This window comes from Hemitrygon akajei, chromosome 8 (assembly GCF_048418815.1).
Source record: "Hemitrygon akajei chromosome 8, sHemAka1.3, whole genome shotgun sequence".
Classification (NCBI taxonomy): domain Eukaryota; kingdom Metazoa; phylum Chordata; class Chondrichthyes; order Myliobatiformes; family Dasyatidae; genus Hemitrygon; species Hemitrygon akajei.
In genome coordinates this window covers 124,692,282-124,719,405 of record NC_133131.1, presented here as the reverse complement: position 1 = coordinate 124,719,405, position 27,124 = coordinate 124,692,282, and the positions used below count along the sequence as shown (strand labels likewise).

Below are 27,124 nucleotides of genomic sequence, written 5' to 3'. Positions count from 1 at the left end.
ATTGATATCTGACGTGTAACATTTGGCCAGAACTAGGAAAAGTTAGAAATGAAGAGTTTTAAATTGCAGAGAAAAGTGAGAGGTGGAAGGAACAAAAGGCAATTCTATGGTGATTAGAGTTGCAGAAATTTTAGCTACTTATGTTGAAACTGTTTAGGTTCTGCACTCAATTCTGGTTTTGACCAATCTTCTACCCACCTCCTAAATTACTACATAGTAGAATTTATGCTCACTTGTGTACTTTGTTCTAATACTTTGCAGTTCCAACTTATACTCTGGAATCTTTTTACCAACACACTCCTAAGAGTACTTGCCACTTAAAATAATCCCCAATATTTTGTCCATTATTGTACTGATTCCAAAACTTTGTTTTTATTTTAAACCCATCTCTTATGGTGTTATGTTGTATTTTACTTAATTCATTTTACCCTACTTTAATCTTTCAACAATTTATTTCCTACAGCTAACAATAGCCTGAAGCCAATTTTAACATTTTACAGAGATGTAAGCAGGAGCATCAAGGTTTAAACCTGATGTTATTTAATCTTATAACTTTCCAGTGAAATAAGGGCTTACATGTACAATTCAGTCTATAAAGCTCAGTTAAAATATCTGGGGTAGACAAATGAAAATAAAGTGCTTCTCTGCAAAACTGGTTGTGTGAAAAGTAGATTGTGGGAGAAAGTAACTCATTCAAATGGAAGTAATTTATTGGAACTGTCTGAAGTTCTGTTTACTGGCATCTGAATTAATTGAAAGAAACAAAGCATCCACAGGTTGTAACAAAGTTGAAATGTTTTTTTATTAATTGAGACATCAAATAGTCATGCTGTTGAACTGAAAACATTACTGAAACCAAAAAGTACATTCTTTGTCTGGCAACATATAAACCATGAATGTCCTCCACTGAGAACTGATTGGATAATTTCTTGCACACGTTTTCTAGTGTGGGGCCTTTTGAATGAAGCATGCATAACTATAAAAGAAAACTATATGCAACGTGTCATTTCACTAGGCAAAGTTTAAAGCTGCTGAACAGCTAAACATGCTCAGACAAGGCCCAAACTCTTCCTGTTGATGTAATTCGTGAAAAAAAACACAACATACAACAAAGCTTTCAAATCTTTAAAAAAGTATTCCCTTTGATTTAGTCTGTCAGTTTCTCACAGGAGCAGTTTTTAAAAAAAACACACACCTGACTTAATATCTAGGTATTTGGGGAGAAAACACCCAACTTTTCATTTACAATGAAAGAACAATGGTAGGAAAAAGCAACGATTCCACCATGATTTGTTTTGACTTTATATTTTCTATGAGCAGTTTTCTTCAGATGCTGTTTTATCAGCCACTGACTCAGCTATTTATGCATTGGCTTGCCAAGGACTTAAAAATTAGTTACAGCCCAGGCTTATAGCTGAAACGTCACAATTCCCAGACTTCAGTCTCTGCCCTCTGAAAATGTACAACAAGCATTTTTACCACTGCTAGTGTGCCACACCAGGTGGCATCTCGAAAAGCTTAAAAACTAAGTGACAAAATTTTGTTCCAGCTGTACAACAGAAAAATAAATGTGGGAAATGGAGCCTCTTTCACACGTAAGCCTGATTGAACACTATGAGCAGCCAAATTGCACTGTCAACATTGAGGCACAAACAGAATGACATGGAACTCTGATTCATCTGTTTTGCTGGAAATTCTGAAATTTGTATTATCGCAGAACAAAGTAAAAATTAGTTAAGTCATATTATGGGTCCTTCAGTGTTCCAGTGTGTGCAATTTAAAATAAAACACTGGTCAATAAATAGAGATGTCTGGCAGTACAAGAACACCTGCTAGTTATAATATTAACAATCTTCTTCACACAATTTACTATTGCGCACTTCATTTTTGTACAAAATACTTAAATGCCATTCTGCAAAAGAAGGCTCCTGTTCCTCCCTATCTAAAGCAGCAGCAACACGTTTATCGTGAAAATCTAGTTGCAGATCTGCCTCTGGAATTCAGTAAAACAAAGTGCATACAAAATCCTCAGTTATTTATGAGAATTGACATTCGGTTTGCAAATAGTTATTCAAATTAACTTCTTAAACTTCCAACAAAACACCATGGAATTATCAACACCAATGCACAGTAAAATGAAGTCCCAAGAAAGAATCAATAGTCTCCATTCTGTTGAAAGCAAAACATGGTTGAAACTACTAGCTGCTTTAATTGAATTGTGTTGAGCTTGTACTTTTGTCACTGATCAAAGGCATGGTATTGGACCCTGGGATTCTATGAAGAGGCTACCACAGAGATAGTAGGATGTTCTACTGTAGCACTAGACCAACCTGCAGAAAAGAAAATCAAACTTTATGTCAAGATATAAATAACAAAGACAAGTTTAATCAGTGATACCTGCATAAAGAAATTCTTGGTCATCAGTTACACAATGCTGTGAAATTGATTTCAACAGGTCACACAGCAATTTTCCAAGAAATGACATTTATAAAATGATGTGTAAATCTTGTTCTCATTCTAAAATACATCAGTGCTCTAATACAATTAATTGTTAAATCATAACATTACATCTTTTGGCTCAAGCTGTGATGAATTGTAGAATGAGAAGACTTATCATTGTTAAGTAATGAGGATAAAAAGCACATTATGAATGCTAGAAGAGATTTAAGATGACTATTGCCAATTATCTAAAACTCCCACCATCCAGATGAAACTGCAAATTACCTGTGCTTCTTCCAATTTAGCCTACTATTCAAGATGTAATCTCTATAGCAGGAAACCAAATGTAGATTGAGTGACCACTTTGTGGAATATCACTGTTCTATCCATAATTGTAACCCCAAAGTTCCAGCACATTCCCACCTAGAATCCTCTGTCATCAGTCTCCGACAATATTCAAGCCCAGTGGCAAGCTTGAGAAAAACTTCCCATTTAACAAGTACAAGTTCAATAATTTAAAATAATTAGCAATCCTATTCTTTATACAGTATCTCATTTCCAACATTTTTATGTTCCTCTTTTCTACTGGTAATTTTACATGTACAGTGGATTCCAGTTAATTGAGCCATCAGTTAATCGGACAACTGCTTTCTTGATACAACTCATAAAAAACAAAAACTAATCAAAAAAAAGATGGATTTGCTTTGTTTATTTGAGACACTATGCCATGTAATTAAGACAGGAAAATGTCGCTGAACAGTTTCCAACTAGCATCAGTTGCATGCACTTGTGCCATTAAAACACAACACTGTGCTTCAAGCGAACAGTTTTAAATAGCGTTAGTTGCATGTAGCAGTGATCTCTGTCACTGACAGTTGGCAAGAAATAAGCAAGACAGTTCAGACCCGTTTTGTTCAATGTGGTTTCAAACATTCAGGCTGTGAATAAAAATGAAACGATTTCACTACTTCAACAAGTTAGAAACTATGAAGAATTGGAAGTTATTGACAATTAGCTTGAATTTTTCAATGAGCATGAAGATTTGGAGGATGCAGTCATTTACAGGCAAAAGAACATGACAGATGAATTCGTCCATCTATAAGTTCTAGAAACTTAAAGTTTTATAGCACTGTGGTAGTATTGGTAGTGCTTTGATCTGTTCTGTGTTAATTTAAATACATAATTTGTTACTCAATTTGTCTTTCTTAAACCTTTTTAAACTTTCCAAGATGCTGCAGCTGATTGGGGCAGTAACTTAATTGGGCCAAAACCTACTGTTCCCAATGTGTCCTAATTAACCAGAATCCAATATATATTTGATTTCTATTTGCTACTTTATTACAGATCTTATATTTTTTTCTGTCTCCATCTTCGTATCTGTTATACATTTAAAAGTTAATTGGTCTATTCAGTATTTAACACTATCGAGGTAGCTGTGCATTTTTACACTAAGTATAAAAATTCCTTCCCTTTTTATGGTTTCCTTAAAAGCAATAAGCAATTTCATGATTTACAATGTGTAGTCAGATAAGTTAGCACTCAGAACAGATGTTAAACTTGATCACAGAGTTGGGTTTTAAGAAAGGCCTTGATTAAGAAATGAAGCAATGGAGGAGGAAATTTCAGACTACAGAGCTCGGTGCCTCAAGGCATGGCCAACAATTGTGCTGAAATGGAAATGAATTCAGTTAATACTGTGGGATGGTGAGATCATGGAGGAATTTGCATATTAAGGATTTTATATCAGAGGCATTGCAAATGATGGATAATCAAACCTAAATATTAAACAGATATTGTGGGCATTACTCCCCTAGAGATCTAGGGCACAACTGCTGCAAAGCAGATATACAAGTACAGAAAGGGAGATAAATTCTAACATGCAATCCCTGGAAGTGTGCATTGAGAGGTTATGGCCGTGGCTAAATTCAGTCCTGGATATGTCAGAACAAGGGAAAACATGATCAGAGAAATAATATTATAAAAAAAAGAGCAATTGCTAAGAATCTGATTAAACTTACACCAGTTCCATGTAAAAATCAGAAAAAAAATGCAGAAGCTGGAAATATGAAACAACAGAAAAGGCTGTAAATCTTGGAAGGTCAGGATACAGCTGTGGGAAGAGAAAGAACTAATATTACAAAACAAAGGGTCTCCAACTTGAAATATTTACAGTTTCTCTTCCCATAGACGCAGCCTGATCCACTGAGTGTTTACAGCATTTTCTGACTTGTGCCTTATCTACCGGCTGAAACATACCTACCCTGTGCCTGCTGTCATTCCAACGCGTTCCTTTCCTGACTAGATTGCAACCTTAGCATTACAACCAGACTTCTCTATGTTCTCTAAAAGCATTTAAGTAAGACCATTTATATTTTAACCACAGCATTTAAGTTTCTGACCTTTTCAGGCTCCATATCTGGGCACCGCCAATTGTACAAATAGTACTGTAAATTTCCATCACCAATGCCAAATTTCAGTTTTTCTAAGAATGTTTTGTTTTCCATTAAATCAAGTGCATTCAAAACATCAAATCCTTTCTGTGGAAAAAAAACCCAAGATATTTGCATGAACACACAGAATGATAGTAAATCTATTAAAAAAAATTCAGCAGTCTCAGTTCGCATGAAATGCTATATGTTGTCAACATTTTTTTTCAAATTTCCCCTTAATTATTGTAGACATTAACATCAGCAACAAGATTTTTTTTGGGAGGGAATATAATCTATAGATTGCAGCAGGTGTATTTTCATTGTCTCACATGGGAACTATAGATGAGTAACCCTAATATCTGTCTCCAGATACTGGAGGGGATTTTGAGGGATAAGATATACATGCATTTAGAAAGACAGGGATTGATTAAGGAAAGTCAGCAAGGCTTTGTATATGGGAGCTCGTCTTAAAAACGTGAGTAAATTATTTGAAGAAATAACTAAGAAAATTGATGAGGGTGGGCTATATGGACTTAAGCAAGGTTTTTGATGAAGTTCTGTAAGGTAGACTGCTATTGAAAGTTCACAGAAGATCTAGGCAAATCTAGCTAATTGAATACATATTTGATTTTTTGACAGGAAGCAGAGGATGATGGAAGCAGCCTATGACTAGTGGTGGGCCCCAGGGGTCAGTGCTCCATAGATATTTGTCACCTATATTAATATGTTGGAATAAGAACAGTTAAACTGTTTACAGGTGACTTTAAAATAAGTAGACAGTGAAGATGTTTCACAAGTTTAAGGGAAACACGAGGGGGTATTTCTTTACTCAGAGAGTGATAGCTGTGTGGAATGAGCTTCCTGTAGAAGTAGTAGAGGCCAGTTCAGTTGTGTCATTTAAGGTAAAATTGGATAGGTATATGGATAGGAAAGGAGTGGAGGGTTATGGGCTGAGAGCGGGTAGGTGGGACTAGGTGAGATTAAGAGTTCGGCACGGACTAGGAGGGCCGGAATGGCCTGTTTCCGTGCTGCGATTGTTATATGGTTATATGGTTATAAGTCTTGAGGAATACAGAGGGATCTTGCTAAGATGGGAAGGTTAGGCAGAGGATTGGCAAATTGAGTTCAATGTGTATAATTGAGATGTTGCATTTTCAGATAGGACTTTCACAGTGAACAGGAGGGCCCTGGATAATGGTAATTTAAATTTATATAATTTATGTTTGCCATATTTGTAAATTACTATGCTGCTGCTGAAAAACATGCTAATTTTCATGATATTTATACCCTGGGTATGTAGGCTCATGACAATAAACTTGAATTTGGAGCTTAAGTGTTGCTGAACGGCAGGAAATTGTAGTAAATGTACAAGGCTGCTTTTGGAATATTGTGTTTAGTTTTGTTTATCCTGCTGGAGGAAAGATGATATTAAGCTGGAAAGAGTGCAGAGAAGCTTTACAAGGATGTTGCCAGGATTGAAAGGGGTTGAGCAGGTTGGGATTTCATCCACTAGAGCATAGAAGAACAAAGATTGATCTTGTTGTAGAAGTGTATAAAACCATGAGGGATAAAGATAGAATGAATACATACTGTCTTTTTCCCCGCAAGGAAATAGAGAGCAGAGGTTTAGGCTGAGAGGTAAGAATTTAGTTCTTTAAAAGAGAGATCTAGGTGTTCTTGTATATCAGTCAATGAAAGCAAGCATGCAGGTACAGCAGGCAGTGAAGAAAGCTAATGGCATGCTGGCTTTTATAACAAGAGGAATTGAATATAGGAGTAAAGAGGTCCTTCTGCAGCTGTACAGGGCCCTGGTGAGACCCCACCTGGAGTATTGTGTGCAGTTTTGGTCTCCAAATTTGAGGAAGGACATTCTTGCTATTGAGGGAGTGCAGCGTAGGTTCACAAGGTTAATTCCCGGAATGGCGGGACTGTCATATGTTGAAAGATTGGAGCGACTGGGCTTGTATACACTGGAATTTAGAAGGATGAGAGGGGATCTGATTGAAATATATAAGATTATTAAGGGATTGGACACACTGGAGGCAGGAAGCATGTTTCCGCTGATGGGTGAGTCCAGAACTAGAGACCACAGTTTAAGAATAAGGGGTAGGCCATTTAGAACAGAGATGCAGAAAAACTTTTTCACCCAGTGAGTGGTGGATATGTGGAATGCTCTGCCCCAGAAGGCAGTGGAGGCCAAGCCTCTGGATGCATTCAAGAGAGAGTTAGATAGAGCTCTTATAGATAGTGGGGTCAAGGGATATGGGGAGAGGGCAGGAACAGGGTACTGATTGTGTATGATCAGCCATGATCACAGTGAATGGTGGTGCTGGCTAGAAGGGCCGAATGGCCTACTCCTGCACCTACTGTCTATTGTCTATTGTCTAATTTTAATAGTAACCTGAGGGGACAAATTTTCACCCAGAGAGTCGTCTAAATATGGAATGAGCACCCAGAGAAAGTGATTGAGGAAGGTACATTAAAAACATTTAAAAGACATTTATTTGTACAGGTACATGGATAGGAGAGGTTTAGAGGGACATGGGCCAAACACAGGTAAATGGGCCAACTTAGATGGATGTATGGTCAGCATGGCTAGTTAAGTCAAAGGGCCTGTTTTCATGTTTTATGACCCAATTTCCCCCGGGATCAATAAAGTATGTCTGTCTGTATGAGTTACTGTACTATCTACAAAGCATCATTGCAACAGAGTTGTACATGACTGATTTGATCATACTTTGACTGCTTCTATGTTATTACATCAAGAAAAGATATGATGAAAAGATTACCGATTTTGCAATTATTAGTGCATCATTCATAAGATCACTGAGAGGGGTCTCAGTGTGAACATTATAAAAAGAATAGGCAGCCTTGAGATTCTTATGAACAGGATGATGCATAACTGTGGAAGGTAATGTGTAGAAGCTTACAAAGTCTGTCAGAATGCCATCAGAACCCTGAAAGAAAATAAGTAATTGTTTAAAAGAAGCAAACCTGAGGTTAAGTTAAAAATACATTGAAAATTAGTTTGCCATCTTTAACTTTCAAATCTCAAGGCAAAACTTAAAGACAAGGAGAAATCAGTATTTTGTAACATATATGTACGTATTAGTGCTAATTGATTCCAAGCTAACTAATATCAATGGATGGGGGGGGTCAGAGATACTATGAAGTTACAGTGTCTGCTGCTTTGGACCTGAATTTGCACAAATATATTATTCCTGTCTGTCAATTTATTAAACTACTTAGAGGAAAATTTGAATCCTAACTAAGCTGTAAGTAAAAAGGAACCTTGATAGTGAATTTGCATAAATAATCAAATTTGCATCAGATTGCATGTTTACTATATTCTAAAACTTACAAGCAAAATTAGGTTCCAATCCTTTACTGTTGATCTGTGGACTTTAGTATTATCTATGACTTAAATATTTCTTATTATTACCTTTTTATTATTATGCGTATTACACTTTTAAGTCAGCATGTTTTTCTACAACCCCGAAACTGTACATGAAATGTTTTTTAAGTGGAAACCATAAAGCCATTTAAGAATAATTCATATTATTTTTACTAGGCGATATTGAAGGGATAAAACCGAAACCCAAATTGAATAAATATCAGAAAGAATTTATAAAAATTGCACTGGCAGTAGCCAAAAAGGCAATTGCAGTTACTTGGAAATCGGATGCATACTTAAGTATAGATCGTTGGAAGAATGAAATTTCCAGCTGTATTCCACTTGAAAAAATTACTTATAATTTAAGAGATAAATATGAAACATTTTTGAAAATTTGGCGCCCTTATTTACAAAAGACAGGATTATATAGGTGCTCCGAAGATAAAATAATTGGTTATTTGGGGAAAGAAATAAATATATATACTAAAGTTATTACAAACTCCATGGAGCATGTGGGGATCTTCTGATATCCAGGCACTCTTTCTTTCTTTCTTTCTTTCTTTTTTCTATAGGGATGTTAGGAGGGAGGGGTTAAGGGGAGGGGGGAAGGGTATATGTTTTTTTTTTACATATTTTCTTTTTCTTTCCGTAATTATTTGAAAACTCAATAAAAAAAGTTTTTAAAAAAGAATAATTCATATTTTGTCATATTTAATTGATATTTATAATTCATTTAATAACACAGATTATACTCATTGGATATATTCTGTAGTACTTAAAATCAGTTTACATGAAACTAAAATAAAAATATAAATTCAATTTGCATTATTTAAAGAGAGATGAAGCAAAGCAGAACACTTGGATCATAAATAATCTTGCTGGTAATAGTTGAGGGTATTTTGAACTTGCATATCAGAACATAATTTCTTCATAAATGTTAATTTCCTGCATCAGAGCTACAAATTCACTATGGCAACCATTTAAAATATCTAAACAAATTGAATAAAAAACACAAAGTTAAGTGTAAAGTATTTAGGTGTGAAATCACGAAGCACCCTTTCTGAATAAAGTAAAAGTCTGGAGTTTTTGACAAGTGGAATTTTCAAAGATGTTAAATAGGGTCTAAACTCAAAAGTCAATTACTCTGCAAAGTCAGCACTCAATCCTCTACTCTCAGTATATAGCGGTCAGTTCACTTAAATATTTCTGTCCTAAATATGTAAGTTTTTGTATATATTTTCAGAATTTAAACTGTGCCTGGATTCTTGAAACAAGTTCTAAATACTTAACTGACTGTATTCTAAATATCAAGACATAAGGTTGCTTTGCCAACCATTCCTTTCAAATGTATTATCCAATTATGCTTCTGTTTCAACTAAAATTATTTGCTTTAATTTCTCTCTTTTATTAACCCCCAAAAAGAACATCAAGAATGACAGAAAGATTCACCCAGATGTTTATTTTTCATGTTCAGTCTAAATGAACGTCAAGATATCAAGAAAAGCCTGATACAAGACCTTTTCCCCATAATTATTGTACCAAAGTAGGCAACACATCAATAAATGTACAGGCACACAATAGCATTGCATTACCTCTACCACGTAAGTGTCAATAATGTTTTCACGTGGCATTAACCAGTGGGTCACTTCTTCCTCATTCATCACAGGAGCAAGTTCAAACTGCTTTAGATAATTAAATAGGAGCTCTTGTACTCTTTTTACATCCTTTTCCTCCATAGGCCTTAAACCTGTTGTTTTGGGAGTCTAAAAAAAAGAAATACAATGGAATTGCTACTGGGATAAACAAATTGGTATTGCTATTTCTAGTCAAGATGCTTTAGCATTACTCTATAATCATTCAGTCTCCAATATCAGCAAACCACCACTGTCAATACATATTTCTTTACAATTATAAAATATTGTTTACCTCCAGAGTAATTGTTCAGAAAATTATATTTTTAATGACAAGAATCAACTGTGTGCACAATATAAGCATGATCAATCTACAGTACCTCTTCAAAATATCACCACTCCAAAACTTCAATTCTCTCACTGAAACAAATACAGTACATTGAGAAAGTGCTAATAAGGAAGCAAATAGAATTGACTTTACTATTTCCATAACACCTGTTTTAGGATGGAAGCTGTTTGCAATGCTTACATCAGGTAATCTGTAGAGCTTCATGGTTCTCTGTAAAGTCATATTTCTGCTGAGATGGGAGAACTTCACTTCTACCAATTTCCTGGGATTCAGGGATCGATGCCAGTACCTTACAATATATACAATGATCTTAAATCAAATACACCATTGATTCCTCCACCAACATAAAAAAACAGTTGAATCACAAATTTCCAAATGATAACAGCAAACACTTTTCACTAATCCTATTGGCAAACATACTTAGCCACAGAAAATATTTATTGGGTTCCTAGCACTTTATCCTAAATAAAGTGTGTTATAGTAAAGACATGACTAATTACTTCCTTGTATGCCTATAGAAAGGCTTCCAAAATTATGATGGACATGATAATGCGAGAGGGGAATATTTTAAAGGGGGTCTGAGGCACATGTTTTTCCACAGAGAGTGGTGGGTACATGGAGCAACCTACCAGTAGATGGGTACAATAATTACATTTTTAGGACATTTGGAGAGGTACATGGATAAGAAAGGTTGAAAAGGATTTGGGCCTAACGAAGGCAGGTGAAAATAGTGTAGATAGGCATCTTGAATGACATAGACAAATTGGGCAGAAAAGCATGTGTCCCGGCTGCAAATTCTATGAAGCAATGAGTCCATCAATACGTATATTTGTAAACCTTTTCTGTACCTACTATCTCAATTTTTCATTCTGAAATACATTCTTCCCATAAATTAAGCCCGAGATACCATTTGTACACCTGTGAAACCATCTCAATAACATTTCTCCTTTACTAACTGTGCTTAGACCGTCGCATCCAAAAACTAGAAAACAAAACCTACCCCATTCATTCCTTTTCTCTCCCTTGGCTGCTAAAAGATTCTAACACCCCAAATTCTTCTATTTTTCTAATATATCTTGTGAGCCAACATTGAAAACTTAAGTTTATCTTGTTCAAAGCACACATTTTTTGTGCTCTTTATCCCATTCCCAAAACATTCAACTGCGCAATGTCCTTCCCTGGCCTCAACGCTCTGATGTTGTAACTTCCACTCTCCTACAATACGGATTTAGTCATTTTAAAACCAGCCATCACACTCCTCTGTAAGTCATAACTTCAACACTTATTCCCTTACAAACCGTCTTTCTAACTTACAATAATAAAAATAAACAGAAAATGCTGGAAATGGAATATCCTGGATCTGAAATATAAACTGTTTCCATTTCCGCCCAATCTGCTGAGTGTTTCCAGCAATTATTTTATTTCAGATTTCCAGAATCTGCAGCATTCTGATTTTTGTATAATTTGCAACCTCCTTTTACTCCCCATAATTTTACAACCTACAATATCCTTGACGACACCAACATCCACTGGTCTTGTGCTTAGCAACAATACATTGACTGGATGAGAAACTGGATATATCAAAACTAGAATTCTCATTCATTCACATTCTCGTTATCACTATTCTTAGCTCCAGGATCTAATGAGAACTTTGTGTCATTAACTTCACCCTCCTGTTCATCTCCTTCCCTCTTTATCCCACCACTTACGGCAATGTCCTCCAAAATCTAGGTCCCAAATTCTTGAATCCTTCCGTAACTATTTGTTATTCACTGTAAAATGAAAGACCTACATATGTTGTAAATCTAAAATGAAAAAAAATTCTGGATTACACAGTAACATCATCAGCATTTGCAAGGAGAAAAAGTCATTCAAATATAAACTGTATATTGTCAACATTTTCAATAGTTTTTAAAAAATCCAGCTGGGTGGATAGTGCTCTAATCTTTATATTAGAAGGTTCAAGGGTCCACTAAACCTAAACTTAACTTTCCAGTACAGCACTGAAGGAACGTTTCCAGCTGAAATATTGACATTAGGTATTACTCTTGTTAGCTCAGAAAAATAGAGGGCTATGGGTAACCCTAGGTAATTTCTAAGGTAAGGACATGTTCGGCACAGCTTTGTGGGCTGAAGGGCCTGTATTGTGCTGTAGGTTTTCTATGTTTCTATGTTTTATAGTGGGCAAGAAAACTATAAATGTGTCAAAGAGCTGAGTGGACATTTCTGATTCCAATTACTCTAAGGTACACTGACTGATAATTCTTTTATATTTGAAGTACACTGATTTATTCATCTCATATTTGTTTGTGTAACAACATTGATGCAGAATGGATAATTAATCTGCACTTCATCAGAAAGAAATTCACCTCACGAAGTTACTAATTAAATATTGAGGAAAAAGTTAATATCCTAAAAATGGCTCAAAAGCATTAATAATATTAGTTCTATTTAACAAACGTATGTACACAATGACTTAGTTACTAACTTTTGAAGTAATACTTAGATTATCAAGAATGCTACCTGCATGTAGCTACAGGCTTTGGAAGAACCACTCCAGCCGTGTACACTGCCTGAAAGATCCCTTCCAAATTCACCCTTCGTGTTATTTCACGGATTAAAACCGGTGCGACACGTTTCGACCTCAGCTTCTTGTGTACGCAAAGAAAATTAATCTCTACCATCTTCTTTTCACTAACAGAAACAATTACAAAATATTCAAATTATATATTTAATGTAAAAGAATAAGAAACTGACTTTAAAATTCTTGATATCCTTAAACTTAATTCAAATAAAAATCCGAACATACAGATACATGATATTTTACATTACATAATGCTAAACTACATGCATTTACAGAACATGCTTTTACAGAAATATTACTTTTGATCTGCATAGCATCATTCAGAATCATTTGAAAATAATGCTTTCTGATGATGAATAAGCAACAAGCATATGATTGCAGGAATTAACGGAATTTGTCCATCTTAGGTAATATATTCTTTGATACAAAACTGAAGGATGTATCTTGTGAGTTGCGCTCTGGTGATGAAAACAATTTAATATTGTGAAAGTTAGCATTTTAAACAAAAATCTATCAGTAGAATTTCTGCAACAAAACAACATGACCTAAAATTACTAGTTCAAAATCTAATAAAACACTGAGTTTTTTGGTAATAACATTGTTTATACTAGCAATAATGGTGTTACTGGTTGAATATCATCCATTCCTCAGATAAGGCATAAAGCAACAGGTAATTTTTTTGTCATTTAAGTTCTAGCCTTAGGGAGTGCAGCTGGAAGGAAAAGCAAGTATTTTACAATTGGTCATCACATCCTTTGTAGTCAATATAGGTCAAGAAATATCATGGTGACATTTGTGTTTTTGGGATTGGAGTCAGAATTGATTTGAAATGTAGTGAGAAACTCCTGTAAATGATTGCATAATGATGACAGGGCACTAAGGAATGCTGATGAGCAGAAAGAGCTGTGCTCCAAATCCACAGGTGAACAGGATCGTGAAGAACGCCTCGTTTGCTTGCTTCCATAGGTCAGGCAAAGAATACAAGAATTGGACATCATGTTGTAACTTCACAAAACACACTGGTTGTGATGGACTTGAAGTACTGTGTGCAGCGAGGGAGGCCAAGGGTTGATCTCGTAGATTATATATAAGATTATGAAAGTTACAGATACACAGTTAAAATCTTTTTCCCATTGTAGGAATATCAAAAACAAGAGGGAATAGGCTTAAGATGAGAGGTAGGAAGTTTAAAGAGGACCTAAGGGGTGAGTTTTTTTTTGGATACAGAGAGTGGCTGGCAGCTAGAATGCACTGCCAAAGATGGTGGAGTTAGATATAATCTGTACTTTGAAGAGACATTTAGTTTGGTACTTGATGGATATAGACCCAATGCACACAAATGTAATTAATCTAGATAGACAAATGAACCTGGTTTTCTGCAATACATCTGTAACACTACACATTTCCATCAGGTTCTCTTTTTAGAGGATATGAGTAACTTCCCAGAAATTGCTGTAGATCAGGAATTAAAAGGGAGAGACGAACACTGACAAAAGCAGCAAACAAGTGGTACCAAAGAAGTTGAAGCTGTGGGCTGACAAGTCCATGAGACCTGATGGACTTTATACGAGGATCTTAAAAACAAAAGTAGCTATGCAACTAAATGATGCACTGATTTTAATTTTTTTTAAATTCCTTAGTTTGAGCATAGTTCCATTAGATTATGCAATAGAAATTTTAAATCCAAGGGCTTCACAGAAAACTACAGATCAATTTTCTTAGTATCTATTAAAGGGAAATATTGGAAGCTATTATGAATTATACTTCAGGAGAGCAGGCATGGATAGAAGATTGATTGACTAGCAGGAAGCAGACAGTTGTCATAAATGGATCTTTTTTTACTGTTTTGCAAGATGTAATAATAGTATGTTGCAGCCTCAATTGATGATGGAGCTTCAGTTTATTATAGCTTATATGAATGACTTGATAACAATACAAAGACAGGCACAAAAATATGTTGTGGTGAAGAGGACATGAGGAGGCTGGAAAGAGATTAAGTTAATGGGCAAACACTAGATACGTGGAATAAAATGTGAGAAAATGTGAGATTGTCCAATTTGGCTTGAAACTTAAAAAGAGCATATTATTTAAATAAATATTATAGCGCTTTGAGGAACAGTGGTAACTGGGTGAACAAATCTATGATTTATAAAAGGCAAAAAAGCAAGTACAGAAAGTAATTAGAAAATTTATCAAAATGCCAACATTTACTGCCAGTGGAATAGAATACAAAATTAGGCAAGTTATACTTCACTAATACAAAACATTGGGATTATGATATATGAATTGGTCTCCTTAAGGAAGGATGTAGATCTGTTCAGAGAAGCTTTTACTAGATTGATACATGAAACAGGCAGGTTGATCTATGAGGACAGGTAGAACATGCTGGCTTTTATGACTGGAATTTAGAAGAGTGAGTAGCTTGATTGAAACATATAAGATCCTGTCAGCACTTGACAGAGAGGCCAGGGAGAAAATGTGGAAAAACCTTAAACAAGATCACTGTTTGAAATAAAACGTCACTCATTTTATTCTCTCAGAGCGTTGAGTCTTTTGAACACTTCTTCAAAGGAAGGTGGAAGTAAAGTTTTGCAAATTTTTTTTAAATGGAAAAATTTGTGATAAGCATGAAAGAAAGGGTTAGGGTTAGGCAGGATACAGAGTTGTGATTATAAAAACAACGGCTAAGATTGTACTGAACAGTAGGAGCAGATTCAATGGGACTAATCCTGTTATTTGTTCATATGTCAATATAAGAATATTGAAACTGGCCAAACTCTGAAATTAAGCCACACATTTTGGCATTTTAGTGAACAGGATCCAAAATTAAATGAGCAATGAGACAATGGATAGTGACCAATGGGCATTTTTCTAACCAAAAATTGTAATAAGGCGTACCGTGGGTGGTGAATCTTTACTTTTTAGTATGAATTACTTGTTTTAGAAAACAGAGATAGTAAAATTGCTCAGATTAGTAAATTTACAGATAACACAATAGTTATTGGAATTGTAGATAATGAAGAAGGTTGTTTAAAGAGTCACATAGGAAATGGAAACCTGAGAAGAACAGTGGTGGCTGGAATATAGTCTGGACAAGTACGAGGAAATGATCATTGGAAAGTCAAAATGTGGTAGCTTATATTGAATAAATGTTAGGGACATTAATTAGGAGTATTATGAGTGTCCACATTTCTCTGAAAGTGGCAATCTGGTGGATAGGATAGTGAAAAAAAAGGCATTTGGTATGCTTGTCTTCATATGACAAGGCACTGAGTATAACAATTGAGACATCATATTGCAGTTGTACAAAAATAAACAGGTACCAATTTTAGAGAATTTTATACAGAATGGAAGTGGTAGCGATAGAAAGAATGCAAAACAGATTCACCAGGATGTTTCCTGGACAGGAGAGCCATTGTTAAAAGGAGAGATTGAATAGGCTGGTTCTGGCCTCCATGGAATGTAGAAGGCTGAGAACTGATCTCATAGAAGGTTACAAAATTATAAGAGGCATTGATAGCCAGAATGTTGTTCCTGGAGCAGGGAGTTTAGAACTAGACAGCACCGGTTTAAGCTGAGAGGGACAAAATTTAAAGAAGATCGGTGATTCGTTTTCTACACAAAAAGAGTGATGAATATCTGGAACAAGCTGCTAATGCAGGTAGCAGACAGAGATTTGTTTACAACATTTAAAAGGCATTTGGACAGGCTCTTTGTCGGAACAGACCTCAAAGATACAGACCTCAAGTTGAAAATCAAATTACTATAAATAATCATCATGGTAGGCATGGATGAGATGGTCCATAAGCACCCATGTCTGTACTGTATGTTTTTATGATTCTGTGGTCACAACTGGGTAAGGGCTAAAGTGTAATTTTAAAAATGCAACAAATTGACATATGAAAGAGTGCCAGAACTCAGCATTTACAAGCCTTAATAATGTGCAAAATAGATATGTTAAGAAAACTTAATCGAAACCCTCATCTTCTAAGAGGTTCTAACTATACAATCTAAGCACATACATATAAATATTCATAAGTTAAAAGAAAAATCTCAAAAAAGTTAAATTATTTTAAAAAGTATATTTTACATAATCAAGTTTTAGTTATATAGTTAAAATGTACTGTAAATCATGAAGAAAATAGCCCAGAAAAACAAAATATGTATATTCAAAATGAATAGAATAGAATGAGAACCTACATTTCATAAATACGGACATTGGCAGGAATGGCACCAATAAACCCCACTAATTTTCTGTTTGAAGATACACGGACTCCACAATGCCACTGTCGTAACCAGCCTGGAGGACGAAGAGCCCTATAAAAATATTCATCCTTTGAAATAACAATTGAAACTAATCATAAATTAAAATATAATCACAAAAGATCATCTTTAACTGTAAAAACTGTTTACTTACCACTGTAGAAACTGAGGTGAGTAATCAAATCTAAACATATTGTCATCATCTTCCACATAATTTTCATTTAACAATGTGTACAGTTCTTTCAACTGTAAATTAAGCAGCCAGGTTAAAAAGGTCATTGATCAGTAAATTAAGATTTCCTCTTTGCAGATGCTGTCTAATTTACTAAGTATATCCAGAATTTGCAACTTTTATTTTTAGGTACAGTCATCTTCATTAATGAAAAAGAAGCACTAAATCATATGTTATAATAGATTAAACTTAATTATGTTTGAGCTACTGTTACATATGTTCTTATATATGTATGTATAATTGTTGAGTAAAACCCACATACAACAAAGAATCCCAGTTTTGGGAATTATGCAAATTCTACTTTGGGTATTAATGCAAGAAACAGGCTCAGTACAGATGAGTTAGCTTCACTAACCCCCAGGGACAAAGCTCACTTTACATGGTGAAAATTTTGAAATTCCTTCATTTGCTACTTACTTGGACAGATAATACCAAAAGTAATGAACAAGCAAGAAAAGATTTATTCAATCTGTTCATGACCAACAACAGATTCATTGATGTAACAATGTGCAGCAAGTAATTAACATATAGCTGGCTTCTACAAACTACAGCAAGGTAATTCCCACATAATCTGTTTTAGTGGTGGTAAATGAAAATTGATCGCTGTTGTGTACTTAGATTTTTAGAAGGCCTTTGACAAGGTGCCACACATGAGGCTGCTTAACAAGTTAAGAGCCCATGGTATTATAGGAAAAATACTAGCGTGGATAGAACTGGCTGATAACTAAGAGGCAAAGACTGAGAATAAAGGGAGCCATTTCTGGTTGGCTGCCCGTGATTCATGGTTTTCCAGAGGGGTCAATGTTGGGACTGCTTCTTTTTACATTATAAGTCAGTAATTTGGATGAAGGAATTGATGGCTTTGACGTCAAGTTTGCACATGATACAATGAAAGGTGGAGGGGCAGGTAGTGCTGAGGAAGCATACAGGCTACAGAAGGACTTAAAACAGGTTAGGAGAATGGGCAAAGAAGTGGTAGATGGAATACAGTGTCCAGAAGTATATGGTCATGCACTTTGGTAGAAGAAATAAAAGTGTAGATTATTTTCTAAATGGAGAGAAAATTGAAAAATCTGAGGTGCAAAGGGACTTGGAAGATCTCGTGCAGGATTACCTAACAGATCCTTTGCAGGTTGATTCAGCGGTGAGGAAAGCAAATGCAATGTTAACATTCATTTTGAGAGGATTAGAATATAAAAGCAAGATGTCATGTTACGGTTTTATAAAGCACTGTTGAGACCCCTCTTGGAGTATTGAGAGTTTATTTTGGACCCCTTATCTAAGAAGGATGTACTGACATTGGAGAGGGTTCAAAGGAGGTTCACAAGAATGATTCCAGGATTGAAAGGGTTATTGTATGAGGACTGATTGATGGCTCTGGGCCTCTACTCACTGAAATTCAGAAGAATGGGGGGGAAGGGAAATCTCATTGATTCCTATCAAATTTTGAAAGGCCTCAATAGAGTGGATATGGAGAGAATGTTTCCTATATCGGGAAAGTCTAAGACCAGAGGACACAGCCTCAGAATTGAGGGGTGACCATTTAGAATGGAGATTAAGAGGAATTTCTTGAGCCAGAATGTGGTGGATCTGTGGAATTCATTGTCACAGATGGCTGAGGAGGCAAAGTCGTTGGGAATATTTAAGACAGAGGTTGATAGATTCTTTATTAGTCAGGGATACGGGGAGAAGGCAGAAGGGGCCGAGAGGAAAATGGATCAGCCATGATGAAATGGTGGAGCTGACTCAATGGGCCAATTGGCCTAATTCTGCTCATATATCTCAGGGTCTTATGGTATTACAGTTACTAATTTTAGTAAGACTTTCCTGATGAAGAGTGATTTCAACTAACCCTAATATAGAAATAATATGAAGCTGAATTTTAATTAAGGTGATCACATTTATATGGAAAACAACTAAGCCACAATCTTTTATGAACTTCAGATGTTGGAGATACAAACCTCCTCAGTATTGCCCATATCCAGAGTATCCCACATGAAGCCCTGAGGCAAAGAATATGGCTCTTGACGGATGTTCTCTTTATCTGGCTCAATAGAACCATGAGTTGTCACCACTTCATCTATAGGGACCAAAACACAAAATTCTTTCATAAAATGCACTGCTTACAATGTACTAATCACTTAATATAGATATTAAATAGTAGTATTTGCAAGGAGCATAGGCAACAGAAGAAATGAGTATAATAGGAGTGCAGGAAGATGGGAAGGATGGAAGCTGGGGACCCAGCAACTGGATTGTTATCACTGGTATATGCTGTGAAATCTGTTGTTCTGTGGCAGCAGTACAGTGCAAGACATAAAAATTACTATAGATTACCCAAAAAATAATGAATGAATAATTAATGCAAGAGGAATAGTGAGGTAGCATTCATGGACCATTCAAAAATCTGACAGTGGAGGTGCAGAACTGTTCCTAGAACATTGAGCATGGGTCTTCAGGCTCCTGTACATCTTCCCCAATGGCAGTAATGAGAAGAGGGTATGTCCCAGATGGTGTGGGTCCTCAGCGATGGATGTTGTCTTCTTGAGGCACTACTTTTTGAAAATGTCCTAGATAGCAGAAGGGGTTGTCCCTATGATGGAGTTGTCTAAGTCTACAACCTGTAGCCTCTGTCTTTCAACCTTTGCATCAAACCCTTCATGCCAGGTGGTGATGGAACCAGTCAGAATGCTCTTCATAGAAATTTTCTACCACTGTGGGTCCAGGTCCTTGTTCAGACAGAAGTTAATTTTACCAATAATCAATCTCATAAAGCACTTCATCACATTAGATATGAGAGCTACCAGGCAATAGTTGTTTGAGGCAGCTTACTTTGTTTTTCTTCCGGTATGATTGATTTCCTTTTGGAGCAGGTCCAAACTCTAACTACAGCACTGAATACTCCAGCCAGTTGGTTAGCATAGGTTTTTAGTAACCTGCCAGGTATACCATTGGGGCCTGATGCTTTGCAAGGATTCATCCTTTAGGAGGATGTTCTAATATCAGGTCTCCAAGACAGAGATCATAGGTTCACCAGATGCTGTGGGGATTCTCGCAGGTGTAGTTTTATTCTCCCTTTTAAAGCGTGCATAGAAGGCATTGAGCTCATTGGGGGGTGAAGTATTATGCCGTTAGGTTTCATCTTAAAAGAAAGTAATGACATGCAAGCTCTGCTACAGCTTTCATACATCTGCCCGAGTCTCTAACTTCATACAAAATCGTTATTCTCTTTCACATCTGAAGTTCTTGTAGTGTTTTGGTTCGCCAGTCTTAAACACAACAGATCTAGCCCTCAGCAGATTGTGAACCCGCTAGTTCGTCCAAGGCTTCTGGATTGTGTATATTCGTATGTTCTCAAAGGCACACACTCATCCACTCAGGTCTTGTTGAAGTCAGTGATGACTGTGGCATGTTCATTCACATCCAAAGATGAATCCCTAAATATGGTCCAATCCATTGATTCAAAACATACTCCATCTTCCTTACCATACCTTTGCAGTCCTCACCACTGGTGCTGCAATCCCCTATATATCAGGAGAAGACATACAGCCAGGTGACTGGACTTGCCAAAGTGTGGGCATGTAATGGCATGGTAAGTGTCCTTGATGGTGGTGTCACAGTGATCAAGTATTTGACTCCCGTGGTTCCACAGGTGACACGTTGGTGGTAGTTTGTCAGAGGCTACTTCAAGTAGGCCTGTTTGAATTCCACTGCAATGACCAGGAAGTAATCAGGGTGCACAGTCTCGTGACTGGATCCAATGCTCAGCTCCTCCAGCACCAGTTTGATGTTTACCAGTAGTGGAACATAAAATGCAACCAGGATAATGGCAGAGAATTTTCTTGGCAGATAGAATAAATGACACTTGACCACCATATATTCCAGGTCAGAGGAGCAGAACTGAGACAGAATTGCCACATTTGTGCAACACAATGATTTAATCATGAAGCACAGGAACCTGTGGCTTGGTGTGTGAACAGGAAGGAGGCAGAGGAACCAGGGCCCCAGTGTGTGGATGGGGAATGAAACACACATTACCTAGTGAGCTAAATGCCAAACCATCATGACTTCCAAATGGTTAAATAATGGACTATCAGTACTTATATTTAGCTGCGACAAAGACAAGATAAATGTGCAATTTTTTCAGCACATACATCATGGGCTGAAAGTCCTCTACCGTACCAGAAATTTGTGTAAATCTATGTTGTTGTTTAAGAATGAATTTTAATTTGTAAACTTTTTAGATTAACAAACAATGTTAAATCCTGCTGCATTTGTAAACATATTAAACTGTTCACACGTGGTCCTTCCGTAGTTCCAATTGTAAAGAATGATACTCATCTGCCATTCCTTTATTGTTATTAGTTTCTTCAATCAATTAATACTGAAATCAATGAACCCTTCTTATTTTTTTATTTATTTCAGGATACAGCACGGAGTAGGCTGTTCTGGCCCTTTGAGCCACGTCACCCCCGCAAACCCTGATAATCTCAATTAACCCTAACCTAATCATGGGACAATTAACCTTCCCAGTACATCAATGGACTGAGAAAGGAAACCAGAAAACCTGAAGTAAGCCCACACGTCCACGGGGTGCATGTACGGAGATCCTTAGACAACGGCACTGGAATTGAACTCTGAGCTCCTTGTAAGGGAGTCTGAATGTGCATATAGCTTCTTCTACTTCAATTAGGGAATTCAATATAGTTTTAAGACGTAGAAAATTTGGATTTCAGATACTTTCTATTTACACATGCTGCAGAACTAATAAATACATTTCTAATTTGTGTATTTATCACTATGCAACTTATGAAGCTGTAGAAATTTGAAAGTCTGTATGTTGATTTACTAATAATAAATAATTCTTTATGAAAAAGATCTGAAATATTTAGGCTTCTCTTACAAATATTTTATGGTGACATTGTAATTTGGAATATTGATTTAATTATGTACATGGTTTAGAAATAAGAATAACATCTGCATTCACCTAGTACTTAAATGCATATATTACATCTCACGCTTCTGAACTATGTGCATGAGTAAATCATATGTGTAAGATAAACATAATTGGCAATGTCCTCATTAAAAATGAAAATGTTGAAAAAGTAATTTAAAATTGGCAATCAACAAGACTCTGCAAGCCAAAGTAATTAATAGGAGGAACCAATTAATAAGCTGAATTAAGAATTAAATTAAGTGTCCTTTGCCATGAAACTGTTGGAGAAGCAACAGCTGTTATTCTTTTGCTTTCAAATAAAATCCAGCGATGACCTTCAAGCACAAACTGAACATCACAAAAAATTCCAGAATCAAGAACTGGTCCTCCCCACATTATGGCACAGCTTAGTTCCTGTAAACAGTTCAGAACTTGAACACAGGTCACAAGTCAGAAATGTAGCCATGAACCAAGTTCCCACGTGGCAGAAGATGCCCGTAGTCCCACAGTTACTGGCAAATCCATCCCACCAGACTCCCAAATGCTTCTTTGTATGTATGGGCTGGACAACAAATTGGGTGTCTATAAGCTGGGGAGCATTAGGTATCATGGTTAAGGTAAAAGAAGACCTGTGATATGTTAAAATTAAGGCTAAGTAACCATAGAACAGATCGCAAAATGGACATTTGGCTAATAAATATTGGGGGTATAATAAATGTTTGCTTATGTAACATAATTGAACAAAATTCAAGGCTGCATTAGAGTGTAGTAGGGCAAAGAATAGTGAGGGCTAATAATTAAAAAAAATAGGGATGTGGATTTTGCTAATGTGATAACAGGGAACTGCAGACAAAAGTAGAGGCATGCTGCAGCGATGACACCCAAGTTTCAGGAACTTCTGAAATTATGTTATGGCATGCACCAGTGTTACAATAGAAAATTGGATTTACTGCTAGATTGGTTAATAATCATTTTATTCTACAATCAGGACCTAGATTGTTACTTAATTAAGCCATCTTGCAGCTGCCATTCTGTTATCAAAATGTAATTTTATTGGTTATCTCGTTAACCGAGAATGTAAAAGCTCAACCAAATTTGTACTCAGGTATATCAGCTTTGCCTGGCCTTCTAGTTCACACCAGTTGTTCAATAAATCAGCTGTTATGTACAACACCAATTCTGTGTGATCCTTCAGTTTGCTTCTACACAGAGCAGAAGTTTCATACATAATTCTTTGAATGAGCAAGTATATTGAAAAAGTCATAACAATACATGCAGGATTTTTGAATTTAAGTAGTTATTAAAATTTAATGACTAATTTAACAACTAAGATACAAACTTAATATAGAAACTCTCTCCCCCTCTGCCTATTAACTCTCTCTGGTTCTCCTCCTCCTACCCTTTCTTCCATGGACCATTGTCCTATCCTATTAAATACCTTCCTTTTCAATCTCTTCCATCTATCCCCTCCCAGATTCTTACTTCATCCTCTCTTCCCCACCCACCCACTTTCCCCTCACCTGGGTCTCACCTATCACATGCCAGCTTGTATTCCTTTCCCTCCCCTCCCTCCTTATACTGGTTTTTAATTCCTTCCTTTCCAGTCCTGATGAAGGGTCTTGGCCTGAAATGCTGACTGTTTATTCCCTTACATGCTGCCTGACTTACTGAGTTCCTCAAGATTTCCAGTACTGTATAAGCAGAACTTCTTGTGTTATTACAAACTGAAGTTATGCTTATTCCAAAAAGTGCAGATTTTACAATGTAGATAACCAGGAAAATCCCAGAGATTACACCCCTTAGTTATGAAGAAGGAGATAAAATATTTGGGCTATTTTCACTGGTACACAGACTAACATGAGATATAGTAACATTTTTAAAACAATGAACTACTTCAGTAGATTCAATAGAACTGACTATTTCATCTCATTAGCATCAATGAATTAAATTTGTCACTGAATTGAGACCTAATGTGGAGAAAATTTAGGACACATTTTGATATTCAAAAGGATTGTTAAAACAAAAGCTTATTGTTAAGGCATGACTGAGGAAATAATTATTGTCGCTTTTAAGGGGTAATTAGATTATTGTAAAACAATGCAGATTATGCGAAGAGATCAAAGTAGTGGCAGTATTGGTGAACATGCTGAATGTAGTGATTTTTGTTGAGAACATAGTACAGGGTGAGGTTTGATTTTAAGATAAAAGGCGATCAAACTAAAAATCAAAGAGAAATATAGTGTCATTAATTAAGTTAGTATTTTGAGTAAATTTTCAAAAAAAAACTTTTAAGTATTCATAACTATTCAATTCTTGTTAGATTATTTATGGTATCTATAGGTATTGCCCCAAGCAAGATGCCACAAGCACCTCTAGTCTCTAAGTTTCTGAAAAAGTGATGATTTCAAAAGTAAAAGGGTTAAGTACATTGATACAAGGTCAATTATCTATAGACTAAACTGAGTAACGATACCAGGTTTTCTAATTGCCTAATTGAGCATTTACAAGTTTTGAGGCCAGTTTTACTGACACCAATTTCTTTTTGTTTTAAAAGAAAGTTAGAACTCCCAAACGCGTGAACTCTCGCTCCCTGAATTGTCTATACCTTGTTTTAGACTTCGTCATTTTCTGTGAGGCTTGATTATTGATACTTTAGTTTTGTGAATTACTGAGCTGAAAGTTCACCCTTTAACAACAGATGATTTCTATAAATATTGTAGTCAACCAGAAAAGGTGTTAAACGTACTAAGTTTGGGTACCGGCTGTGTGTCCCAGAACTGGTATCTGTGTTGACTTGCCTCCTCCAGATTCTTAGCAGGGCCTTGACATGCTGTGAGCAATTCCATGGCTCTTTGAATGTCCTGTAATTTTTGCATTGGTACCGAAGGATTCTAGTGAGAAAAAGCATTGTCAAATTTTAAAGATGTTCTTAAAAAAAAATTAAAGATGATGAGATGTTTTCCTGTTACTACATAAATGTAATTTGTTTTCAGAATTAATATGCAAATATCAGCTTTGACTACATTAATTTATTCCTTTGAATATTATTCAACTATAAGCAAAGTTATAACTTATTTCATCGATGGCACCACACAAATAATAAACAATGGGAACCACTGATCACTGTATGAAAGCCCAATCACCAAATTCTACTCCAATTACTTATAAACCTCCAATGAACCTAACAATCAGAAAGACCAATAACACAATCTTAGTTTGAAACAACTGATCCCATTTAGAACAAAGGAAAAAGAACAACTGGCATCAGCAACCAAGCAAGTGGGCAGGAGTATGAAGCTTCCTATGATTTCTGATCACCATCTATTCATCTGTCCACTAAAATATAGTGATGCAATGTTCCTAATGTTAATAAGCTTACATATGAACATTGTCCAGTTAAGCAGTAAGATTTCTGTTGCTAATAAAACAACTATAAAGAAGAGATTAAGGGAAGTAAAATTATAAAATGGAGAGTGGAATATTATCAAAGACTCAGCTGGTATTTTCCATACACAGAGAAATTAGTTCTTGTACATTGAAGAGAGTATTCTGTGGGCATAGAAGAAGGGAATTTTGGGAACACTAGTAGATTTGTATTTTGTAACTTGATAGAGGAAAAAAATTATATATATATACACACATACACACTTGTTGCAAAGAACAGAATCCAGAATTTTTTTCTTAACTGAAATTAATTTTGATTGCGAAACACCAAAAAATACTTGTTCAGGATTCTCAAAAGAAAAATGTCTATAGCCTAAAAGTGCTTGAGTGAAAAATAAACTTCCAAAGTGTGCTAGTAATTGGAGAACTTTCTGGCTGCTACTTATCATTGGAAAATTTAGGCTCACAATTTAGATTAGTTTAATCATCAGCATTTTAACAATGACCACTTTTCCATCTTGTTCCAGGGTTTCAGCTGTGAATTTAAATAAGAGTGCTCAAAACAGATTCCTAGAGGTTTTAAAGGGAACGGAAAAAACATCTCTTGGTGGGCCGGCCAGATGCCAAACCGTTTGGATTTCCTTACAATCAGATAATGAATTGTTTTTCTGTCCATCCCTCACTGTTTTATTAAGTATCTGCAGTTATTCCTGAACTGCCATGAGTGGGTTACCAAGACTGACAGAGAGAGAGAGAGAGAGAAAGAAAGAAAGAGCTCAGAGTGTATAATGGAGTGTGTGTGTGTGTGTGTGTGTAATTCCAAGACCTGGCTACTCACGCTACAGTCATTTTAATTTATGATGCTCCAGTACAGAATTAAAACTTTTATTAGTCACGTTGAGCTTACACTCCCCATTTTAGCAACCAATGATTGTGACTTACATTGTTCTATCAATTCAGAGCAGAGTGCAAATCCAGTAATAAGTATTTCCTTTGGATGGCTGTAAGGATCCTACATGAAATAACATGGGACAATCTCAAAAGCTCATAGTAAAAACAGTGTATAACTACTTAGAAACTAACAAATACACCCTGTGTAGTATACATAGTGTATGAGCAATGGAATATTGCTATATATACTACAAGCTTCCCTGAGCATCAATACATTGAATATGTGTAAATGTTAAGGGTTCATTCATTTGACTGAGTAGCAAAAGCTGGAATATGGGTCATATTTCTAGTACTGAAGCATTTCTTTTTCTACAGTATCTGTGTATGTTTATCATAAAGAGATAAAAGATAGAAGTTCCACTTGCTCCAAGCTCATTTTTATCAGTTTTATTTTGTTAAATACAAAAATGCAAATTGAAACTCCACAATATAACATCTCCTCCCAGAATGATTATCCTGCTAGTGTGCTTGAGTGAATCTGCATCACATTTTGTACCCAGTTTACTATACACATGTTTGCATTGATACAAAT

General features: G+C 35.9%; 1 protein-coding gene across 6 annotated transcripts in view; it reads right to left on the bottom strand.

Moving 5' to 3' along the window:
- Positions 1–777: 777 nt before the first annotated feature.
- nmt2 (N-myristoyltransferase 2) overlaps positions 778–27,124 on the bottom strand; it is a 58,473-nt gene continuing 32,126 nt past the window's right edge. For 2 of the 6 annotated variants that reach the window (XM_073054533.1, XM_073054538.1), the window contains 10 exons: positions 25,004–25,148; positions 19,283–19,401; positions 17,244–17,335; positions 17,027–17,143; positions 12,766–12,936; positions 10,423–10,531; positions 9,855–10,025; positions 7,658–7,825; positions 4,839–4,976; positions 778–2,330 (listed from right to left, as the gene is read on the bottom strand). In XM_073054533.1, the coding sequence (XP_072910634.1) occupies positions 2,310–2,330; positions 4,839–4,976; positions 7,658–7,825; positions 9,855–10,025; positions 10,423–10,531; positions 12,766–12,936; positions 17,027–17,143; positions 17,244–17,335; positions 19,283–19,401; positions 25,004–25,148 (1,251 nt within the window). In that variant the 3' untranslated portion in view covers positions 778–2,309. Of the gene's footprint in view, positions 2,331–4,838; positions 4,977–7,657; positions 7,826–9,854; positions 10,026–10,422; positions 10,532–12,765; positions 12,937–17,026; positions 17,144–17,243; positions 17,336–19,282; positions 19,412–25,003; positions 25,149–26,583; positions 26,654–27,124 lie in introns of all 6 variants that reach the window. The other 4 variants (XM_073054536.1, XM_073054534.1, XM_073054537.1 and 1 more) reach the window with 3 other exon arrangements.